General features: G+C 48.2%; 1 protein-coding gene across 1 annotated transcript in view; it reads right to left on the bottom strand.

The window, feature by feature from the left end:
- Window positions 1–23,648, bottom strand: part of cacna2d3a (calcium channel, voltage-dependent, alpha 2/delta subunit 3a) — a 290,790-nt gene that overhangs the window by 217,950 nt on the left and 49,192 nt on the right. Inside the window, exon 5 of the mRNA XM_073818644.1 lies at window positions 17,714–17,876. Coding sequence (XP_073674745.1) covers window positions 17,714–17,876 — 163 coding nt within the window. The remainder of the gene's footprint in view (window positions 1–17,713; window positions 17,877–23,648) is intronic.

Below are 23,648 nucleotides of genomic sequence, written 5' to 3'. Positions count from 1 at the left end.
CTGAAAACAACAACGTGCATTGTTTCTTAACACACCTCTGCGACTAGTTCAGGAAAACACATCTTGTGTTACCTTTAACTCGCCAAAGGAGTATGCTTTGAAAAGCTTGCGCTCCCAACTTCGCATAAGACGGGGCAGAGCTTAAAAAAATGAAGGAACCGCAAGGCAAGCAGGTGCGAGTTTTGGCGCAGTTGTATTAATGCAATTCCCCCACTGCAAGACGAAAATAGCTGTCCAATAAACTTCCACGAAGGAAAAGGGAATGAGCTTTCTTTAGAACATCGGTATCCCTTCAATTAGGCACAGCTATGGCGATAAAAAAGCCTTGCCGGAGTTAGAACACCTAGCTTTAAATATGCGCCATTCCGATGCCACGCCTTTCAAATTGCAGGCATTTCTCAGATCAAATAGATCAATCAGATTCTCCCACTCAACAGGCAGGCCCTATAGGAAACCACAGTTCCAGTTTATCTGGGGTTCCGCCAGAACAAGAGGGACTCAAGGGCTCGGCCTGGTACTCCGCCAGGACGCGAGGGGAATAAGCCATTGTCTAGTATTCCACGGACAAGAGGGCACTGTAATCCTCGGCCCTCGGGCACACGAGGAAGACAGTAATGGGCCTCTGCCTGGTAGCCAGCCAGCGATCAATCAGATTCTCCCACTCAACAGGCAGGCCCTATAGGAAACCACAGTTCCAGTTGAGGGTGCCGAGGGTGCCGAGTCTGCCTCGGACAAAAGGTCGTTGCATAGAAAACGTCTCAGGTTACGTATGTAACCCTAGTTCCCTGAGGGAACGAGACGCCACGTCATGGAACGCTATGGGGAACGCCATTGGCGGGCAGCACTCTGAATCATGTCTACAACCAATGAAACGACGGGAGTGACGTCACAGGCGCGGTGACGTCAGCGACCGGGAAGTATAAAGCACGTGCGTTTGAAGCCGGCGGCAGCTCTTTTAGGAATGAAGCGAGCGCCGCAGGGTGCAGGAATTATGGTCCGAGACGCGGCGTCTCGTTCCCTCAGGGAACTAGGGTTACATACGTAACCTGAGACGTTCCCTTCCGGGAACTCGAGCCGCGTCATGGAACGCTATGGGGAACGAGACTACCAACGCCCCCATAATTTCCAAGCCCTGCGCAGTGTCTGCTCAACCAGGGTGGAAAAGTAAGAAAGAGCCCTTGTCTAGCATTCCGCGGACAAGAAGGCCCTGTAACCCTCGGCCCTCGGGCACACAAGGAATGGTAGTCAGCCTCTGTCTGGTCGCCAGCCAGAGCGAGAGGTACTCCTCGGTCCTCAGACCCACGAGGAGTCTTAGTCCTTTGTCTGGGAATAGCCAGAACAAGAGGGACCGCAATAACCATTGTCTAGTATTCCATTCGGACAAAATGGTGTAGGTACTCCTCGGCCCTCAGGCACACGAGTAGTCTTAGTCCTTTGTCTGGGGTTAGTCAGAACAAGAGGGACCGCAATGACCACTGTCTAGCATTCCGCGGACAGATGGTGAGGTAGTCCTCGGTCCTCAGACCCACGAGGACAGTGCACTCGACCTCAAGAGTGCTCCTCGGCCCGCAGGCACACGAGGAGAAGGTAGTCCTTTGTCTGGGGTTCCGCCAGAACAAGAGGGACTCAAGGGCTCGGCCTGGTACTCCGCCAGGACGCGAGGGGAATAAGCCATTGTCTAGTATTCCACGGACAAGAGGGCACTGTAATCCTCGGCCCTCGGGCACACGAGGAAGACAGTAATGGGCCTCTGCCTGGTAGCCAGCCAGCGCAGGAGGCACTCCTCGGCCCTCAGGCACACGAGGAGTCTTAGTCCTTGGTCTGGGAGAAGCCAGAACCAGAGGGACCAAAATACACTCGGTCTGGTAGTCTTGCCAGAACACGAGGGGAATAAGCCATTGTCTAGCATTCTGCGGACAAGAGGGCTGTATGATCCTCGGCCCTCAGGCACACAAGGATAATAGTAGACCTCTGCCTGGTCGCCAGCCAGTGCGAGAGGCACTCCTCGGCCCTCGGGCACACGAGGAGTCTTAGTCCTTTGTCTGGGGTTCCGCCAGAACAAGAGGGACTGAATAAACTCGGCCTGGTGTCCGGCTAGGACGCGAGGGGAATAAGCCATTGTCTAGCATTCCGCGGACAAGAGGGAACTGTAATCCTCGGCCCTCGGGCACACGAGGAAGACAGTAATAGGCCTCGGCCTGGTAGCCAGCCAGCACAGGAGGCACTCCTCGGCCCTCTGGCGCACGAGGAGTCTTAGTCCTTTGTCTGGGAGAAATCCAGAACAAGAGGGACCGAAATACACTCGGTCTGGTAGCCTTGCCAGAACACGAGGGGAATAAGTCATTGTCTAGTATTCTACGGACAAGAGGGCAATATAGACCTCGGCCCTTAGGCACACGAGGAAGAAAGTGGGCCTCTGCTAGGTCGCCAGCCATTGCGAGAGGCACTCCTCGGCCCTCGGGCGCACGAGGAGTCTTAGTCCTTTGTCTGGGGAAAGCCAGAGCAAGAGGGACTGAACAAACTCGGCCTGATAACCTTACCAGGACGCGAGAGGTATGAGCCTTTGTCTAGTATTCGGCGGACAAAAAGGCAATTTGATCCTCGGCCCTCAGGCCCACGAGGATGCAGAAACACTCCTCGGCCCTCAGGCACACGAGGAGGATATGACGAAGAACGACTTCTCTTCTTTTAACAAAAAGAATGCGCCTTGAGAAGTCTCCTCCTGGCTAGGGAGGGGGCTGAATTTCTGGGCTTAGCCTTTGCTAAGGCGAGAGGACAAAGGAGCCAGGAGTGGCTCTGAGGTCGAGTTCATAGAATCTGATGTAATGTCAGAGGCGAGGACCAACCCGCAGCACTGCAGATGTCCTGGCTAGGGACACCTGCCATCAGAGCTTTAGAGGCAGACAGCCTCAGGAGGAGTGAGTCTTGACTCCCCATGGAGCTGGGAGACCAGAGGACTTGAAAGTAGTAGAAATGGCATCCGTGATCCATCTACTGATAGCTCTGTTCGTGCCACATGCTTTCTCTGTGGCCGTATGTGCCCAGTGCTCACACTGGACAGATACACTTCCAATTGGTTGCACTCCAAGAGTGGAGGTAATAGAGGCTTGAGACCCCTCGGGGTCTCAACCTGAGTGCACCGCCGAGGAAACCATACCGACGAGCCACCACAAGGGGCGTGGTAGGCCAGTAAGCCGCCACGAACGCCTTCAGGGTGGAGTGAGCTGGTTTTGTGGACAGGTGAGTTTGCGGGGACTCTAGTACTGTACCAACGGGCAGTAACTTGGTCTAGATGGTGTTCGTGACACCATGAAGCAAACAGGTTCCACTTAAGGTTTCCTCGTAGAGGGGGCTCTGGATTGGAGCAGGGTCTCAACAACCTCGGTTGAGAGACCAGAGTCTATGAGTTGCGCCCCCCCCAGGGGCCATACCCATAACTTCCACCTCTCCATGTGGGGGTAGCAGATCGCGCCCCCAGCCTGAGAGGGGAGGTCCAAGAACCATACTCGGACTAGCCGTACCGAAGCCGGCGTGCTCTTTTCAGAACTCCTGGCGCAGAACGATCGGGAGAATGTGCACAGACGAAGCCTCGGCCACGTCTGTACTATGGCGTCCAGTCCGGGCGGACCTTGAGGTACTAAGGAGAACCAGAGAGAACATTGCGATATCTATCAAGTCGCCAGAGGTCCTACTGAGTCTGTATAAGATTTCTCCATGCTTCATTACTTCCTGATGAACCTTGATTTCCCGACCGTGGAGGAAAACGTATGACCAAGGAGACTCTACCCACTAACAGACCTTCAGGGTGGAGTGGGTTAGCCCTGCGGACGGTGAAGCTGCAGAGACTCCAGTACTGTACCAAACGGGCAGTGGACTGGGTCAAACTGGTGTTGGTTACACCATGCAGTCAACCACTTCCTCTTAGGTCATAGGGTTTCCTCATAGGGGGAGCTCTGGAGTGAGGGATGGTCTCAGCAACCTTGGTTGAGAGACTGGCCTCTATGAGATGTGCCCCCTCAGGGGTCACACTTATTCCAGAACTCCCGGGAGCAGAGCGAACGGGGAAAGGGCGTACAGACGAGGCCTCGGCCACGTCTGTACCATAGCGTCCAGTCCCGCAGGAGCTGGAGGCACTAGAGAGTACCAGAGGGGACATTGCGATGTCTCTTGAGTCGCAAAGAGGTCCACTTGAACCTGGCCAAACACTCTCCAGATCTGCTTCAGCACTTCTGGGTGAAGCATCTATTCCCCGGGCCTCGGCCCCTGCCTCGACAGGACGTCTGCTCCCATGTCCAGAGATATTGGACTGCTCTCAGGGAGAGAGGTTTTTCCTTGAGACCATAGGAGAATCCGGTACGCCAGCTTGTATAAGGGGCGTAAGCGGATACCTCCTTGACGATTTATATAATAAACCACCGCAGTGCTGTCTCCAGCACGTGACGGTTTCTCAGGTCTGGAAGGAAACTCTTCAGGGCCTGGAATACAGCCAGCATCTCTAGGCAGTTTATGTGCCAGGAGAGATGGTGATCGCTCCATAGACCTTGGGCTGAGCGGCCACTCATGACCGCTCCCCATCCAGTGAGGGATGCGTCCATCGCTAGTGTGACGCGGTGACAAGGAGCTCCCAGAACCGGACCCTGAGAGATGAACCAGGGTTTCTTCCACATGGCCAAGGCACGTGGGCAGCGCCGCGTGACCTTGATCTTGCGGAACGGGTTTCCCCTCGGGGAGAACCCCCTGGTTTTGAGCTACCACTGCAGTGGTCTCATGTGCAACAGTCCAAAAGGTATCACGTTGGAAGCGGCTGCCATAAGACCCAACAGTACTTGGAACTGTTTGACAGTGAGTGACAGGCCTAGCTTGACCGCATTTACTGCAGTAAGGATCGACTCGATCCGAGCAGGTGACATTCGTTCGGATTACACCTAGATAAATGGTTCTCAGTAGTGGAGAAATCACACTCTTCTTGGTGTTGAGTCTCAACCCCAATTCTTTCATGTGAGCGAGAACAACACCTCGATGTTGAACCGCTAGCTGTACCGAGCTGGCCAGGATCAGCCAGTCGAGTATGCGGATGCCCTGGAGTCTCAGAGGAGCCAGAGCAGCATCTACACACTTTGTAGAAGTTCGGGGTGAGAGGGCTAGGCCGAAAGGAAGCACTCTGTATTGGTGAGCTTTGCCCCTGAAAGCGAACCTGAGAAACTTCCTGTGTTGTGGAAGGATGGAGACGTAAAAGTATGCGTCTTTTGGATCTATCGTGACAAACCAGTCCTCGGACTCGATCTGAGACACGACTTGTTTGACAGCATTTGAACTTTAGTTTTTTGACTGAGCGGTTCAACTGCCTGAAATCTAAAATGGGCCGAAGCCCTCCATCCTTCTTGGGAACAATGAAGTACTGGCTGTAGAACCCAGACTCTCTGTACTGAGGAGGGACCACCTCGATGGCCTCCTTCCTCAGGAGAGTTTCTACTTCCTGTTCCATTACCAGACCCTGCTCGGGGTTCACCAGAGTTGGAAATACCCTGCTGAAAGGTGGCAGCTTGGCGCCGAATTGAATGCAATAACCTTTCTCTACAGTGCGCAGGACCCACATAGAAATATTTGGCAGTAGTTTCCACGCTGCCAGAAATTCTATTAAGGGAACCAGCCTCTCGAGGCTGGCTTCTGGATTTATTTGAGGAACTGATTCGGTGACCTGTAACAGCGAACTGGCAGGATGCACCTGAATTAGTTGCTCTTAAGACCCCCGTGGGGTTTGCAAACTTTCTAGGTCCGCTACGTTTCCGGGCGGAACATCTAGAAATTGACGTTCGCAGGAGATTGCCGCACCCTGTAACACTGGCAGGGTTAGCTGACAGATCTCCTGAGGGCCCGAGAAGGTGTGGTCACCATGTTTTTCTATGGTGCACCGCAAACCTCCCCGAGAGGGGCTGCCCTCATCAGCCCTGTGGTACAAGAGTCAGGGCCATTTAGCCGAGGACCTCTTAGACTGAAGCACGACCCTCGGATCGGGCTTAGTCTTTGAAGCCCCCGGTCAGGAGTGTTGCTAATCCCGCCCTCTAGGTGTCACCGGAGGGAAACGGGCTGTAATGCTCCTATTATGAGCCTCTTATGTGAGGAGCTGGTACACGGCTGGGATTTCATGCTCCCGTCAGCAACCCCGACACGTGTACATTTGCCCATCAAGCCTGAAGTTTTATTTAGGCGGCCTGGAAAGCAAAGACGGAGCTTTCAAGGATGATGCCAGACTGGGCGACAGATAGCTAGCTAGCGTCTGTTCAGCCCGCGGCATCATCATTTCTTTCTAGTTTTTCCCTTGATCTAGACAGTTCAGTGTGCAGATCGGGGAAGGGCAGAAAGCTCTGTTTTGGAAGTGCTGACTTAGTCCGCAGAAAACATAACGTTTGCTTTTCTGCGGCTCATTTTTGTTATTTAGCTACTGCATTAGTCAGCACATCCAACAGCTCATCATACTGAGGCGATCGGGGGGGGCGGTTGAATACTTTTGACAACGTTTTTCACATCGACCTCCTCGGAGGAAGATATGGGAAGCGTTGAAAAACCCTTCCTGGAGGGAAGAAACCGAATTGCGGGCTTCCTTATCCAGTAGGAGGTTTACCGATCCACCAGGTAGGAAAGGAGATAGGGGATCACCCGTCTCCCTTCCCTCTAGTAGATCGAGCTGCGATCCCCACGAGTGCAGCTACCGCTCCGCCTCGGCGGAAACGGGGCCAGACCCGCGAGAAACGCTAGCGAAGGCTCCCTCCTCGAAGAGAGCCTTCCGGGAACGGAGCACCCGCAGTGGAAGACGCTCACACTGTGGACAGTCAGCCTTTTCAAGGGCTGACTGTGCGTGCTCTACACCCAAGCAGACCACACATAGACTGTGTGTATCCCCACCAGCAATGAAGCATTGTCAGGGAGGAACACACTATCTATGTGGCTGCTTGTACCGCCTTAGTTTCTTAACTTTCTTTCCCCCTTTGGTTGCATTTTAGAAGTCATACTACTCAAATAAAAGCCGTGCAAACTGGCACGAAAAAACAGCAGTATGACCGGGACAGACACAGACACAGAGCGCTCTCGCTGAATGACAAAAGCTGCCGCCGGCTTCAAACGCACGTGCTTTATACTTCCCGGTCGCTGACGTCACCGCGCCTGTGACGTCACTCCCGTCGTTTCATTGGTTGTAGACATGATTCAGAGTGCTGCCCGCCAATGGCGTTCCCCATAGCGTTCCATGACGCGGCTCGAGTTCCCGGAAGGGAACAGACACCACGGTGCACTTAAAAGCAATGTCGTGATGCTCACGTTCCTTGTCTTTGCTGCCGAGCAAGAAGCCCCCAAAGTCAGTGACAGACCCTGTCACCCTGTCCAGGGTGAGCTGCCTCAGTTCCCTCAGTGGGAATACGCACAGCAGAGTCCTGGGCTAGACCTGAGACGGAGCTTTCACCCTCCAGTGGGGCCCCCTTGTCCATATCATGCAAACAACGGGCAGTGTGTGTGTGCTGCAGATGCAAAAAGATTTATATTTTTCATTCTGACTCACACGTTTACCCTGCTGAGCCAAGTGTGTTGGTATCAGGAGAACTTCTCCGGTTTATTTGGCAACTCTTTTAGAGTTTCACGTCCATGTCGTGACGCATCTGTCAAAACTATTACACATGACGTAACCTGTCTAGGGGATCCCCTCTGTTAACAGATTCGGGTTTCCCCGGGGGATCAGTGCCTGAACGCACCTCCACGCTACACCGGCACATGTCTGCTTAAATGTCAGGTGGTATACAGCGCTCAGCGCTGGAACCCACGCCGTACTTCTGCTATTGAAGCCATGAGCCCCAGCAGTCTCAGTACTTTAAGCAAAAAAACGCACTCGTCTCTTCAGCAGAAACTGAACGAGACACCAGCGATAATCCTCTCTATCTCGACTGAGATATAAGGTGCCACGGCTCTGAGCCAGCAAGGTCTTCTGAAACTCATCAAGACGAGAGCTCGTAAATGGAAAGCAACTGTACGTGTTTATAACACTGCTTGTTTCCTGCTGTCTGCAGCAAGGGGCAGGTCGCCCAAACTGGCGAATAATCTCACAGCCACACCGCTTCTGCACATCCTTCAGATATGCGCGACGTTAGGGACCCAAACAAAATAGTAGGCAACCGCCTTGATGGAGACTTTAGAAATACTCTGTGCCCCGGGTGGCCATATGGATCGGGCAAATGCACCGATGTAAGCCAACCATGAACATTAACATTGCTTGTTCAACAGCTTGTTCAACAGCTGTGAATCTAAGCTAGGGTGGAAAACCCCCTAAAACAGTTCTTTAGGGGAAGGAAGTAATGGCTAACACAACCCTTTTCCTCCATTTTCCCTTGCGGCAACACCTGAGTTGTGCGAAGAAGTCACGGTGTTAGCCCTGCTGAGAGAGCATGGATTTCCTCCGTCAGCCTTGGGGAAGCCCGCTCGGACATCGGAGTTGCAATTACTCCGCCGAACCGGGAGGCGCGCGAAAACAAGCGCAGCAGATAACCCCATTGGAATCGTGCGAAGAAGTCACGGCGTTAGAGGGCGCGCGCGCCACTGCTAGAGGCTGACCGAGAGAATTAGCTCTCCAGCATTTTTCCTTTTGCTGGATATTACATATCACTGCATTTACCTCTTCTATCGGTACATGGCCTGTTTGTGAGGTAAATTGTCCTCCTGTACTGTGATTGTTTTGACAAATGAACACACGAGGCTCTGTATGATGAACACATACTTTAAAACCGCACTCACCAACTTTGCAGGATTTTTACGGCCGACAGGTTGTCATTACTGCTTCCACAGGTGTCAACGCTACCCGCGAGCTTCTCCGTATCGGAGGAGCGTCAAGCCACTGACAAACTTTGCCATCGCTGTCCAAATACAGACACCTGCTAGAGTCCTTGATCGCCTCACTTCCATCCACCGCCTCAGAGAGCAGTGAGGGGGAGCCGCGATCTGCCCTGTTTGAAAAATATAATCAGAGCATGTCTCGTTCACATCTAGCGAAACAGTTCATGCTCAGACTTCGGGGCAGCCAGAGGAACCCTATCATGTAAGCCTTACGGCGTCCTAAGACTGAAGCGGATCGTGTTTGGCCACTGCCCCACCAAGCACGCGCTACACGCCGCTTGAGTGCGGAATGATAGAACGGCTGGGAGTGCACACACCCACCGGGTTTGGAGAGAGCCAACTAGCGTGGACGGGTCCCAAACTCTCCGGCGGATCGTGCTTGTGACCATAAACACCCACATGCAATTAGACAGGGGTAAGATCCTACGCTTAAACGTTGATCAGGAAAAAGTTCATTAGCCTTTTGTTAGCTGTGCTAAACTTGAGCTCGAAACTTTTCCTTTTGTTGTGACATAACTACTCGAAAAAGAGCTATCTAGCCCGAGTTAGCGTAGCTAAACACGAGCTTAATAACTCTCTTCTTCGTTTGTCTGTTTCTTGCTTAGCCTCAACAAGGATCACCACAGTGGGTTTTCTCTCGTGAATGTGGCGTGATGTGTCCTAGCAGCACGGTGAAGAGCTGAAGAACAAAGGGAATGACACATACGACTGCATTTATATGCTGTGGGCAGGCGGCCCCACCCACGTCGTTATGTGTCAATTGCCTTTCAGGCGTGATTATATGTGTCTTCAGCAGACGGCACAGGAGCGCGATATCCCATAGTAATGCGTTGTACCGAGTAGACCGACTGAATGGGAACTACCAAAGAGACTATATCTATACACCTGCTTGTATAGTTAGACAAAATTCAGCATATATAGCAGGGGTAGGGAACATTGATCCTGCAGTGTCTCTGCAGAGTTTAGCTCCAACCCTAATCAAACACACCTGAACAAGCTAATCAAGGAGCTAAACTCTGCACCGGCCCTCCTGGATCAACATTCCCCACCCCTGATATATAGCCTTGAGAGTTTGTAGCCCATCTTCGATATAATCCACAGACTCTATTCTTTACCATGACGGTAACCTTACAAAACATCAGTATAACAGAAACCCCTGTAAATCCCAACATAACAGATTATTAAACCTTAACACTCTCCCTAAATTAAATTAAATTAAATGGAAATAATCAAGTCAAAAAAATGACTACAAATTTTAAATCCATTTCTGAATTCCATAATTTTTTGTATTGTTACTACAAATCTGTATTGTGGCACCAATGCTAATCTTTTAAGGTGGAGTGTGTATTTCTGATTGACATAACAATAAACTTTAGTATCTTAAAATGTAATATTTAATTAAGTTGAGTTGCAGTTCCTCTTCAGGAACTCGAGCTGCATCGAAAAGCTTTGATAAGGCCTTCTGCATGACCATGTTCTGAAGCACACCTGGAATCAGTCCAATAGAAGCGAGACATCACGTGCGGGGTGACGTGAGCAACCAGGAAAAATAAAGGTGCACTGGCAAATGCACATGTTAGTTTCTGCTCTTCAGTGAGCACGTCTGTGGTGTGTGCACTGCAAAAGAAAATAACAAAACATAAATCTCAAGCTGCAAACTTCCACTCTTCTTGCCTCTTTTGATCTCAAGACAGTGTTAACTTTGGCTACTCACAAAACAGGCAACCAACTGGACCTTATTGACAAACAACACTGCTCCACTGATCATGTGCTAGTTACTCTACTGCACTCTCACAATCGTGACAGTCAGTCCCCAGTTCTCTCGCTCTGCATGCCCCGCTCCCGCCTGGCCATGTTTGATGAGACTGGCCAGGCTCACAATCCCACTGGCAACGATCCTGCTGTTGCCGAGGCACAGTGTAGACAGTTGTCAAGAGGATCGCAACCTTCACGTCGAGGCCTTACATTCTTCAATGGCAGTGTTGCAGTCTTACCAGGCCGACCTGCTAAAATACCTTGATGAGAAGGAGGAAAGGAAATCCAACGTAGTTGAGGGACTGCGTCGGGCCACTTGTCCCTTCATACCACCAAGGAAACAGCCAGAGTCATCAGCCGTTCCATGGCAGCTCTGGTGGCCACAGAACGGCATCTATGGTTGAATCTGTCCGAACTACTACCTTCTGGCCTCTTCAGGCATTCCAGGGCTTCCTCCCTCACAGCGAGATTCTCGGGGCTGCTGAGCGGGAGCAGCCCCAGCCGTCAAGCTCCTCATACCTCCAAAGCCAAAAGCGGAGCGTTACGATCTGTGGACCGTCATCCTCACCAAGAAAACCTCAGACAAGCAGTTTAGATTACCTGCGTCAGGACCCTGAGGAGAGGTACACACCTCAGTATACGGTGCCCAATCCTCCTCAGTGTTCTCAGGGAGCCACTCTGATATCCCTGCCACCCCTGGTGCTTTAGGGCTCAGTGGGCTCCAACGAGCGAATTTCCTAGATGCTGCCCGGCAATGGTACAGCATGGGAATGCCGGTCATCCGCTTCAGGCCTCCAAAGTGACACCTCTAGCCACACAAGAGGCCAGCTTAGACAGGCTGTATATCTCTTAGTAGACTTTCTGGCAGCGTGGAAACTTCTGCCAAATGTCTCACAATAAGTCCTTGTAGGATCTCGGTGCGAAACAGACAATTCAGGCGATTCAATTCGAAGTTTTAAAAACACTTCCAAATTCCACAAGAGGCCCCGTCATAAATTTGATGTTTGATACCTTGGTGCCAGCCAGCTTGAAGCAAACCTAACCGACTAACTAGGAGCTTTGAACAACTTGCAACATTAACCCTCTGAGGTCGGCCGTCACGCAGGCGTGACGAGCTTACTTTTTTTATGATCAGTGCAAAAGAGACTAAAAATACTCTGTCGGTTTCAATCATACAAATTAGAGCTATACATCACTGGAAACTGTAAAGTTTTTACTTTTATTTGTGCACACTCACATGAACAACAGAATGTTGTGTTTTTTAGAATAAAGAAAACAAACAGGGTGATTTCTCTGTTTTCTCTGTCTCCGCGAACTGCTTTCAGAAATGCGTCATTTAAATCGTTCAAACTCGGTGAATACTCGGCACACAAACAGAAAAGTGGTATCTACAGAAAGCTTGAGATTTATGCTTTTAAACGTAAGTTTTATCAAAAACAAATATTCTGTGATAAAGTAATCTATATGAAACCAAGGAGATGTCTAGTCTATCCAGTTGCAGCTTATTATTTTTAATTTGATCACGCCCACTAGCGAAATCCCTTCGGTATTCAAATTAGCCATGTGCTACAAGCGCGGCAAAGTATCTGTATGCAAGGAAACTTCCACATCACCACAAACAAAGCAACATGCCTTTTCAAGTTAATTTTGGTTACAGTTCGTTTCTGAAATAAGACGTGCTGTGAGGAATAAGACTTATATTTACCTCGATCAGAAGAAGGACGTGATGCAACGCAAACCCAGCAGGAGGAGACATTTACATGAGTAAGTCTTACTTTCATTTTCATACTAGCTTTCGCTGTTATTTACTTTGACAAAACATGTACACATTTTACTAGTTAGACTTATTCCAAACTATAATTCCTGACTATATCAAATGAAACATTATGAAGTACGTTTGATTGCATTGCATCTCTCACGATGCCAGGATATTTTTAATGTTCTAGAAAACGATGCGTTTATGACTGTAAGATGCATTTATGACGATATGTTTATGACTTTAGAATCAAATTTATTTATTTATTTATTTATTTTATTGTATAACAGTAGGGTGTAAAAGTAATATGAGTGCTTACACTGAATGTATGTTTACATCGTGTTTATTAGTAATATAGTGATAAAAGATAATTATTAGTTTCTCAGATATTACATGTCCTTTTTTACATTAGTACAAATGCTAGAGTCTATGACTGTATACTGACAGATGATCCTGATATGAATAGGCTCACATATGTTTGTTTTTTTTGTTTGTTTTTTTAGTGATCTGAAACCTGCTCAACAGATGAATCTTGCTGTCTTTCCCTTGAGTCCCTTCAAACTGTTTTCCTCTGAGAGTGCTACAAACTTCAGATGTTCAACTACACTGATATCCTAGTGTAAAACAAGTTTTTGACTTTTTTTGTATTTTTTTAAGTGCATGCACTTAAATATCAGGTAAGATTTACTTGTTCCATTTGTTGAACTGAATTCAGAAAAAGTTTTCAGAAATGCCACAAAGTCTGTGCAAATCTGTGTGGTTAGATGAGGGAGCTCAATAATGTGTCTTTGACCTTCATTATGTATGTTTTGGTTATACAGTGTTGTAAATAAAATACAAATAATCTAAAACTACATTCTCTGAATCTTCTTACATTGTCTCTTACCTGCTGTAGTCAAGTCAGTCATTGATGGGGCCATTAGGGAGGGCTCTTTTGTCTCTCAGGTGTGAATTGCTAAATATTCTCAACAGTCTTGATGACAAATGTTCTGTATGTGCTTCATTGCCTTATTTCAGTGACTTCAAAACTTTAGATTTTCAATAACCACGCATAAACATAGTTTTCTCAAAAACACAAACATGCACATTAATGTTGCTTGCATATTATTGAAGCCCAATATGTGCTGATTACAATGTAATCTTAATTTAACCATTAAAATGTTTTAAGATACTGAAAAAAGCACAAATGTCAGGGCATGTCAAAACTTCTTCAGGGCCCCAAAACACCCTCAGACCCCAGAGGGTTAACACACATGGACACTTGTTGATAATTCCAAAGAAGGAGATTGTCAAATTTGGGGCAAGTAACCAAGATTAATGGTCAAAGAGATGCACATCATAAACATCACATGAGGAAAATCTTTAGAGATTTTGGTTGGTGGGCTCCCCCACCCAGGGGACAGAGACTGAGATTCCATTCCTAACCTTTCGACCTTCCAGCTCAGAGAACGTACCCTCACGTTCCCAATTCGGCACAGAAAACTGCCTATTCATGTATATATGCACCTAAAATGTTGCTAAAAGAACTTATGAGCAACTCATAATTTCTATGCATAACTTCCAATCATTTATGTAACCCATATATTTGCCTATTATGTTTTAATCACTCGTTGTGTATGTCCCTTTTAATAACTATTGAATAGCTAATGGTTTATTTTGCTGTTTGGTATGCCTGAGCTTGAAATTGCATTCTTGAAATGTTTCTATAGTTCAATTCTTTGTAAAATGTATTATAGTCTTGTTATAGAAATCACGTCCAAATTTGACTCTGCAAAGAGCAGGAAAATTGGGACCACGGGACTGATAAGATAACATTGTGATGTATGTTTTGGGAGGAGAAACTAGCAGTACCCAGAGTTAGGACAATGTTTTAATTGGTCAAGACACCATTTGGGATGTGTCCAAAAGCTGAGTTTTAATAATCAGGACACCATCAAATCTCTCTCTCTCTCTCTCACTTGTTCACGCATGCCAGCTGCTCCTCTAAAGGAAACATGAGGAGATCATTACACTTCTGTCTTTTACTTTAATTATTTTATTTCTTTCCGCAGAGAGTTTCGTGTTCTAGTTAAGTTTTGCCGCAAGCTGTGACCCAAACGTCTGTGCCCACCTGAACTTTAACCAGCGCACAACTCCGCATCATCAGCCAATGCCCAAGACTTCACATCGAACGACCACAGAACTTCCAACCAATCAGCAACCTTGGGAACCCCCTTTCTGGAATGACGCGACGAAAGGAATTCCCTTAACACAAAAGCAACGCAATTACAACCTCCAGATTCTAGCTGAACTGGTGCATTTGATATAAAGTTTAATTACCTCATTGAGAGACTCAATACAAGGGTTAATTAAGTGATTGATGGTTGTTCAGGTCTAAGCAATTGCACATATTGCTATAAACTTGGGACTTCATATTTTAATTCCTTTAAATTCATTCTTTCCTCACTTTCTCTTTCTGCAACCTGTGTGAATGTGTGTGTTTATGTGTAAGATTAGTTTGTATGTCTTAGGTTTATCCAATAAAATCTTATTTTAATAGAAAACAGAAGTATCTTGTGTTTTGTGCTTACAAGTTAATGTCTTAAACGGCCAACTTGCTACTGTGCTAATATATAGTGTTTTCACTATATTCTGGATAGTAATATCCATTGCAGAGTTGTTATACGGCTCGTTCCATGAATCGCGCGCCGACTCTGAACAGCCGTAAAACAGCGATTCTGTTCAAATTCCCTATTGAATCATAATCAATTCCCTTTGAGCTAAATTAATATGTAATTACCTTACATCCTGAAGACTGCAAAAAGAGGCTACAGAATCCAGTTTTGTTCTAATCCGCCTCGTTTCAACGGGATCATTCCCACACTAGTGGGCCCTGAGCAGGCTCTGGTAATGGAACAGGAAGTAGATGCTCTCTTGAGGAAGAAGGCCATCGAGGTGGTCCCTTTTCTTAAGAGAGAGTCTGGGTTCTACAGTCATTACTCCATCGTTCCAAAGAAGGATCATAGATCTGTGTCTGTTGAACCACGCTATCAAATGCTTTCGTTTTAAGATGCGGACTATCAAACAGATTGTGTCTCAAATGAGGTCTGAGGACTGGTTTATCACGATAGATCTCAACACAGGAAGTTCCTGATGTTTGCTTTCAGGGGCGAAGCCTACCAGTATTGGGTTCTTCCGTTCCACCTGTCACTCTCACCCCGCACTTTCACCAAGTGTGTGGATGCTTCTCTGGCTCCACTGCGACTCCAGGGCATCCGCATACTGAATTACATCGATGACTGGCTAATATTAGCACAGTCTCAGCAGCAGACGATTCAGCATTGAGGTGTCATCCTCACCCATATGAAAGGTATGGGGTTAAGTCTAAATGCTAAGAAAAGTGTGTTTTGTCAATCACAGAGGACCACTTATCTGGGCGTGGTGTGGGATTCGACAATGAGGCAGGCATGTCAGTCTCCTGCTCGTAACAAAATGATTCTCACAGCAGTCAGGAGAGTGAGAGAAGGCCAGTCACTCACTGTCAAACTGTTTTAGAGATTGTTAGGTCTGATGGCAGCTGCGTCCAATGTGATACCTTTTGGCCTGCTGTACATGAGACCTTTTCCGTGGTGGAGACAGTGCGCCGGGACGAGATCCGTCTTTTGCTGGTAGCCCCATTCTGGCAGGCCCAAGTGTGGTTCTCGGACCTTGTGTCCTTCCTCAATGGCTTTCAGCTGGTGATTCCAATCAGGAGGGACCTCCTCTCTAAGGCGGGGGGCACCATCCTTTACCCCTGTCCGGAGTTGTGGAACCTGAGGGGGCATAGCTCCTAGCACCAGGTCTCACAACTGAGGTTGTTGAGACAATACTTCAGTCCTGAGCTCCCGCCACGAAGAAAAAAGTACGCCTTGAAGTGGAAGTTGCCTACTTGGAACCTGGCAGTGGATCAAGAGGGCCTTGTGCAATGCCCCCTTTGAACCCACTGGGGAGGTTAGAGACAAGTTCCTCACGTTGAAGACATCCTCCTCGTCATTTCCTCCCTAAATAGGATGGGGGATCTTCAGGCACATTTAGTCTCGTGCCTGGAGTTTGCCCCGGGCATGGTTACCCAAAACCTGGGTAATATCCTACAGTGCCCACCTCTACGCCTCTACACCTCTACAACCTGGACCTGACATCCATCCTGGTTCCCGAGTTCTCTCGTCTTGATGTGCTCACCAGATACAGAGTCTTGCATGTATGGCGCAGTGGGTATTCTCGTTCCCAAAGCGTTTCGATGCAGCTCAAGTTCTTGAAGGGGAACATCTCTAGGTTGCGTATGTAACCATGGTTCCCTGAGGAGAACGAAACACTGCGTCTCATTGCCATACTTCCTGTACCCCTGCAGGCACTTGCTTCATCAGAAGCTAACATGTGCATTTGCCAGTGCACTTTTATGCTTCCTTTTCTTGTGCTTGTTTTGTTCCCCATGGGGAACCATGGTTACATATGTAACCTAGAGACAATTTCATCAGTATTAAGTAATAAGAAACAAAAGACTATGGTATACAGTGAATAACTATCATGGCTGAAGGGCATTGTTAGGCATGCATCGAGTACCATATTGCTTTTATAAAACAGTTAGCACACAATAAAAATAATTAAAAACAAAAATGTACGTATTAATATGTTACTTTTTTGAATATTAAGTTTTGAAGTAAGCATTAAATTCTGTCCTTCCACTACTAAATTGTTCTAACAGCAACAGTAAACGGCAAGAGAATAATCGTGTGGAGCTCACATAAAAACAGAGAATTTCTTATCTGCTGTGTCATTAATTATTTAATACCTTTTCTTTGATAAGGCAGGGCGTGATCTCAAAATTAAAGGGGGATGATGCAACATAACACCAGCAGGAGTCACTCATAATTCATTAAACAAAAAAGTTAATTTTGCTGAAACAAAATTATTATACATGGACCAGTTTAGACGCGATTGTTTATGTTGCTAAGAGTGTTTGCTAGAGGAGTTGCACAGTGATACACAGAACCATTGGGTATAGCAGTCATAGTCATGGCTTTATCATGAATAAAACACAGCTGCTGACTGATCAGAATCAATAACTGGAATTATTCGTTTTATGGTAAGAATTAGGAGTACAGCTACACATGATCACAATCAGTGAAACATTCCAGTGTTGTTATATGAAACATCAGCAGTATTAGAACATTACTTGGCCAATCAAATTTGGGCACTGGAACTAACCACTAAACAAATGTCTATATAAACCTAAAGTACTGTAAACATCCTTTTGTTGTGCATGTCATCTTACAGCGATGATTTGTCTAGCATATGCAGTGCTGGACATACCTTTGTTGTACATGTTAGTTGGAACCTGGACAACACTGAGGCTGAGGTTTACAGACAGATTGTTGAAATGTTCATTTGGCTGCAAGATGAATTCTCCACCCAGCTCCAGAGTCTTGCCCTCCTCATCCATTTCATTGATCAGCACTGCATTAAAGTACTCATACTGTCAGGAATAAGAGAGAAAGATATGACAAGATTGAGGCCATCACAAATTAAAATATTTTGTCTTGATCAAGACAAAAAAAAAAAAAACACTGTGAAAATAGTGAAAACTAGATGCAGAAGTATCTTTCTTGTTTTGGCAGAGCAACTGTAAGAACTATGGTCCCCCCACAGGGACACAGGGTTTGAATGTGGCCCAGCAGTGTGTTGGTTGAGAACAAATGTTATTCCTTAAATATTCTAAGTGAATAAGTTGTTCATTACAGTCCACTACAGTTTGCACACCTCCATGCACTGCCAATTCTTTCACTTTCAATTATTTGACCAATATTCTTAATGTTTGTCATCTTCCAAGGTTGAGGTCTTGGGTGTAATGTTGGACAGCAGTCTGTCATGAGTTTCATTTACATTTCAAAATCCTCTCCTGATGAGAGAGTGAAACAAGAGACTGACAGAACCAGCTGCGGCCTGACCAGATGTCCCATGGCACTGCTACATGCTATGACTACTGCTGCATTATGAACTTCTACAGATTGCAGATTTCTTTTGTGTTGTAAGATCTCCTAATACTAAGCATCTATTGAAAGGCAAGTTGTACCAAAGATGGGTGAACATGCAGATTTTGCCAGCCGAGCCACCCTCAGAGGGCCCAAAGAGATGTGGTCACTGCTACTTCAGTGAAGGTTGATAAATTTGGATTATGATCCTGTTAAAACTGCTCTGCTAAGGGTTTATACGTTTGTGAGTTCCACTCACTCATCATAACACAATAAAAGCTTTTTTTCAGAGAGGCAAGGTTTCAATCTGTACCGTTTAAAAAAAGTTCATTCAATGCCTTGGTTTCTTTAGTCCTTCCAAACCCTTCTGACCTGGTATTAGGTCTTAGTTCTAGGAGGCATGGCCAGAAGGAAAGCATGGCTGCCCACACTCCCACTTCTAAGAGTCAGGGAGTGAAGAGGCATGTCTAAAGATAACCCAAGAAGGATCTCAGGGATGTTACTTCTACTAGCAAGTCTGAACACTCTAAGCCTTTTAAGAGAAATCTAATGCCGAGTTCAAACTGCATGATTTTTAAAGCAATCGCGTCACAGATGTTCCCTTCCGGGAACTCTACACTGCGTCCTGAAACGCTATGGGGAACGCCATTGGCGGGCCGCACTCTGAGTCATGTCCAACGTCCAATGAGAAACGGGAGTGACGTCACAGGCGCGGTGACGTCACCGACCAGGAAGTATAAAAGCACGTGCGTTTGAAGCCGGCGTCAGCTTTTGTCATTCAGCGAGAGCGCTCTATGTCTGTCTGTCCCATACTGCTGTTTTTCAGTGCCAGTTTGCACTAATTTTATTTGAGCAGTATGCCTGGGGGAAAACGTTCTTTTAAGAACGAAAGAAGAAAGGCGGTTCAGCAGCCACATAGAAAGTGTGTCCCTCCCTGCCAACGTTTCATTGTTGGTGGGGATACACACGATCTATGTGTGGTCTGCTTGGGAGCGGAGCACGCTAGGTCAGCCCTTGAGGGGGCTGGCTGCCCGCAGTGCGAGCTAATGCCGCTGCGGTTGCTCCGTTCCCGGAAAGCCCTCTTTGAGGAGGGGGCTTTCGTCAGCGTTCCCTGCGGGTCTGGCCCCGCTTCCGTCGAGGCGGAGCGGCAGCTGCACTCATGGGGTTCGCAGCTAGATCTGCTGGAGGGAGTTGAGACGGGTGATCCCCTATCTCTTTCCCTATCTGGTGGATCGGAAAACCCCCTACTGGATAAGGAAGCCCGCAATGCGGCTACTTCCATCCAGAAAGAGTTTTCAACATTTCCCCTATCTTCCTCCGAGGAGGTTGATGTGGAGAACGTTGTCAAAAGTATTCAACCGCCCCCCCTGATCGCCTCGGTATGAGGAGTTGTTGGACGTGCTGACTATGCAGTAGCTAAGTTAGCACTTCCAAATCGGAGCTTTCTGTTCTTCCCCGATCTGCACACTGAGCTGTCTAGATCAGGGGAAAAACTAGAAAGAAAAGATGATGCCACGGGTTGAACAGACGCTAGTCAGCTATCTGTCACCCAGCCTGGCATCATCCTTAAAAGTTCTGTCTTTGCTTTCCAGGCCGCCTAAAATAACTTCAGGCTTGATGGGCAAGTTGTACACGTGTCGGGGTTGCTGGACGGGAGCATAAAAACCCGGGAGTTCTGGAAAGAGTGCGCCGGTACGAAGTACGGCTGCTGCTAGTAGCCCCGTACTGGCCGGCCCGAGTATGGTGGTCTCCCAACCAAGGTTGTTGAGACCATCCTTCAATCCAGAGCTCCCTCTACGAGGAAACTTTATGGCCTAAAGTGGAACCTGTTTGCGTCATGGTGTCATGAACGCCATTTAGACCCAGTCCACTGCCCGGTTGGTACAGTGCTGGAGTTCCTGCAAACTCGTTTGTCCGCTGGGCTAGCTCACTCCACCTTGAAGGTGTACGTGGCGGCTATATCGGCTTACCACGCCCTTCATGGCGGTCTCACGTTTCCTCCGCGGTGCACTCAGGCTGAGGCCTCGTGCAAGACTGAGAGTCCCTACATGGGACTTAGTTGTGGTGTTGGAGGCGCTGTGTAAAGCCTCCCTTCGAGCCTCTGGAGGAGGCCTCCGATCGGATGCTTACCTTAAAGACAGCACTGCTGCTGGCGCTAACTTCTCTTAAGAGACTCGGGGACCTGCAGGCCCTTTCAGTGGCCCCTTCTTGCATTGACTTTGCCCCAGGGTTGGCCAAAGCATTCCTCTACCCAAGAGCTGGGTACATACCCAAGGTCCCATCAGCAACACCACAGCCAATAACGCTTCTAGCGTTTTATCCTCCTCCATTCGTGGAGCACGACCAGAGGAAGTATAACTCGACGTGTCCAGTAAGAGCACTAGACACTTACGTCCACAGAGCGGCCCTGTGGCGTAAATCAGAGCAACTTTTTGTCTGTTATGGCCCCCCTAAGAGGGGATGCCCGGCTTCCTAGCCTACTATCAGTAAGTGGATCGTTGATGCCATCTCTACTGCATACGAGTCCTCTGGTCTCCCATCCCCGATGGGAGTCAAGGCTCACTCTACTCGAGGCGTCGCAGCCTCCAGAGCTCTGATGGCAGGTGTCCCGATCCAGGACATCTGCAGTGCGGCGGGTTGGTCCTCACCTCTAACGTTCGTCAGATTCTACGAACTAGACCTCAGAGCCACTCCGGGCTCAGTCATCTTTCAGCCCTAGCAAAAAGGCTAGGCTCAAGAGGTCAAAAGGCGCTTTCCTTCTAACAAGGAAAAGAGATTCTACCCCTTTCGCTCTGGCAATTTCCCCAGACAAAGGCGTATGATTCTCCTCAATAATTGTTCCTCCTGGTCTGGCAGGTCCCCAGACAGGAGATGTATCCCCACCATCTTGGCCCAGCACCTCCCAGGCAAGTGGTGTGTTATCCTGCCTCGTGTGCCCGAGGCCGAGGCCTGTATTCCTCGTGTCTGATGGTTGATCATAGACAGAGATGAATTCCTGTGCCCTGGCAAGATCACCAGGCACTCCCTATGTCCCTCTTGTACTGGCTGTAATGCAGACAATGGACTACCACTTCTCCTCGTGTGCCTGAGGGCCGAGGAGCACTTCTCCCCCTGCACTGGTCATATGACAGGCAGCGGGTTGAAAACCCTATCCTCGTGTGCCTGAGGGCCGAGGTCTATTTATCCCTCTTGTCTGGTGGTTGATCACAGACAGAGATGAATTCCAGTGCCCTGGCAAGATCACCAGGCACTTCTTGTGTCCCTCTTGTACTGGCTGAAACGCAGACAAAGGACCACCATTTCTCCTCGAGTGCCTGAGGGCCGAGGCTCATTATCCCTCTTGTCTGGTGATGGATCACAGACAGAGGTGGATTACCACTCGCGTCCTGGCAAGATCACCAGGCGGAGTTACCACAGTGTCTCATCAGGTAAGTATTTCTAGACACTGTCCCTTCTCGGTCTTGCGAGACCAGACGAAGGATGACATGACCTCGTGGGCTCGAGGGCCGAGGTTTCTCTTCCCTCTGATCTGGTGGGCTCCACAGTCAGAGATGTACTACCACCCATGTCCTGGCAGGTTCCCCAGGCTGAGGTTTGTATCTGAACGCTTTCTTTTCCACCCTTGTTCTAGCAGACACTAGGCAGGGTGCGGAAATTATGGGGGCGTTGATACCTCGTTCCCCATAGTGTTTCAGGACGCAGTGTAGAGTTCCCGGAAGGGAACGTCTCAGGTTACGTATGTAACCCTGGTTTCCTGAGGGAACGAGACACTGCGTCTCGGACCATAATTCCCGCATCCCTGCTGCGCTCGCTTCATTCCTTTGAAGCTGACGCCGGCTTCAAACGCACGTGCTTTTATACTTCCTGGTCGGTGACGTCACCGCGCCTGTGACGTCACTCCCGTTTCTCATTGGACGTTGGACATGACTCAGAGTGCGGCCCGCCAATGGCGTTCCCCATAGCGTTTCAGGACGCAGTGTCTCGTTCCCTCAGGGAACCAGGGTTACATACGTAACCTGAGACGTTTTCACACTGCATGACTATCTGGGGTAGCATTCCGTCACTGCTGTGTTCACACTGCACGATGGATCGGCGACAGGGGGTTTCACACTGCATGACTTTACAATAGGAAGAATCGCCGACAACTTTGTTCCTGTCCGCAAACTACGTCTCACAACCAAACACACGCGAGAAGTGACATGGAAACAACGCGAGGTCAGGCATGCAAGTTCTCATGTGAGACTAGCATTATTATAAAAAAATGGCAGCCCGCAAGTAGCTTGTCATACAAATTGCATGTGCACTCATTTGCAGCAAAAAGAAAAGAAAAAAAGCCGAAGCTATGCTTGTTGACACTGTGGTCTATACCTCGTAACTCCTCCCCCAACTTCCCACTGGCCTGGATGTTGCTGTCTCATTGGCTGTAGGTAATCGCCGGTGTGATTTCAGTCAGATCCCATTTCACACGGCATGATTTTGAATCGCCGACAGGCCCAGATATTTAGCATGCCAAATATCTCACAGGTGTCGGCGACACGTCGGCGATTCTCTCAGATCGTGTCTTGATAGTTCACACTGTGTGATTGTCACTCGCGTGAACGAGCACCGATTTGCCTGTGATTTCGCGCATTTGTCGGCGATTTCTCAAAACCTGTCGGCGAGTCAAAATTGGGGCTAAAATCATGTAGTCTGAACTCGGCATGAGAGAAACTGACATAATGTCTGTTTATTTATTTAGAATGGCCTGAATCACTATTAGTATCACATTTTCTTATCTGTCAACCCCTCCTTGCAAGATGGAGGCGATGCAATTCTTCCTCAGTCTAGGAAACTTAGGATGCTGGAAATTTTAGGATGCTGACAGAGCAGAAGAGTGTACTGATTTGCCAGCAGCATCCCACTCTGTCATCTCTTGCTTTCTGCAGTACCCCCTCCAGCACTGTAAGCTGGCGATGACAGTGTAGATGCATATGCATCTATGTTAGCATGCTTCCTGATGGAATTGGTGAATTGACAGTGTGTAAAGTGGATTTTGTCCTCCCACTTTCTCTGTAACCTTCTTCCAGTACTGTAAGCTGGAGGTGAAAGTGCAGATATATACTGCAGTATACTCAAGGTGGATGAGCGGCATCAGAATGCCTCCTTGCTAAAACTCTCTTAGTTGCCCCCTGCAGTCTTTAGGCTGGAGGCAGTAGCTTATTATGCAGTGTGATTCCCTAAGGGGGGATCAGCAGTAAAAGATTTCAGTATTAAGATGACGCCCATGGAAGGGCATG

The sequence above is a fragment of the Garra rufa genome, chromosome 15, assembly GCF_049309525.1.
Source record: "Garra rufa chromosome 15, GarRuf1.0, whole genome shotgun sequence".
Taxonomy (NCBI): Eukaryota; Metazoa; Chordata; class Actinopteri; order Cypriniformes; family Cyprinidae; genus Garra; species Garra rufa.
The sequence above is the reverse complement of the archived record's forward strand: the minus strand, read 5'-3'. Positions and strand labels throughout refer to the sequence as shown.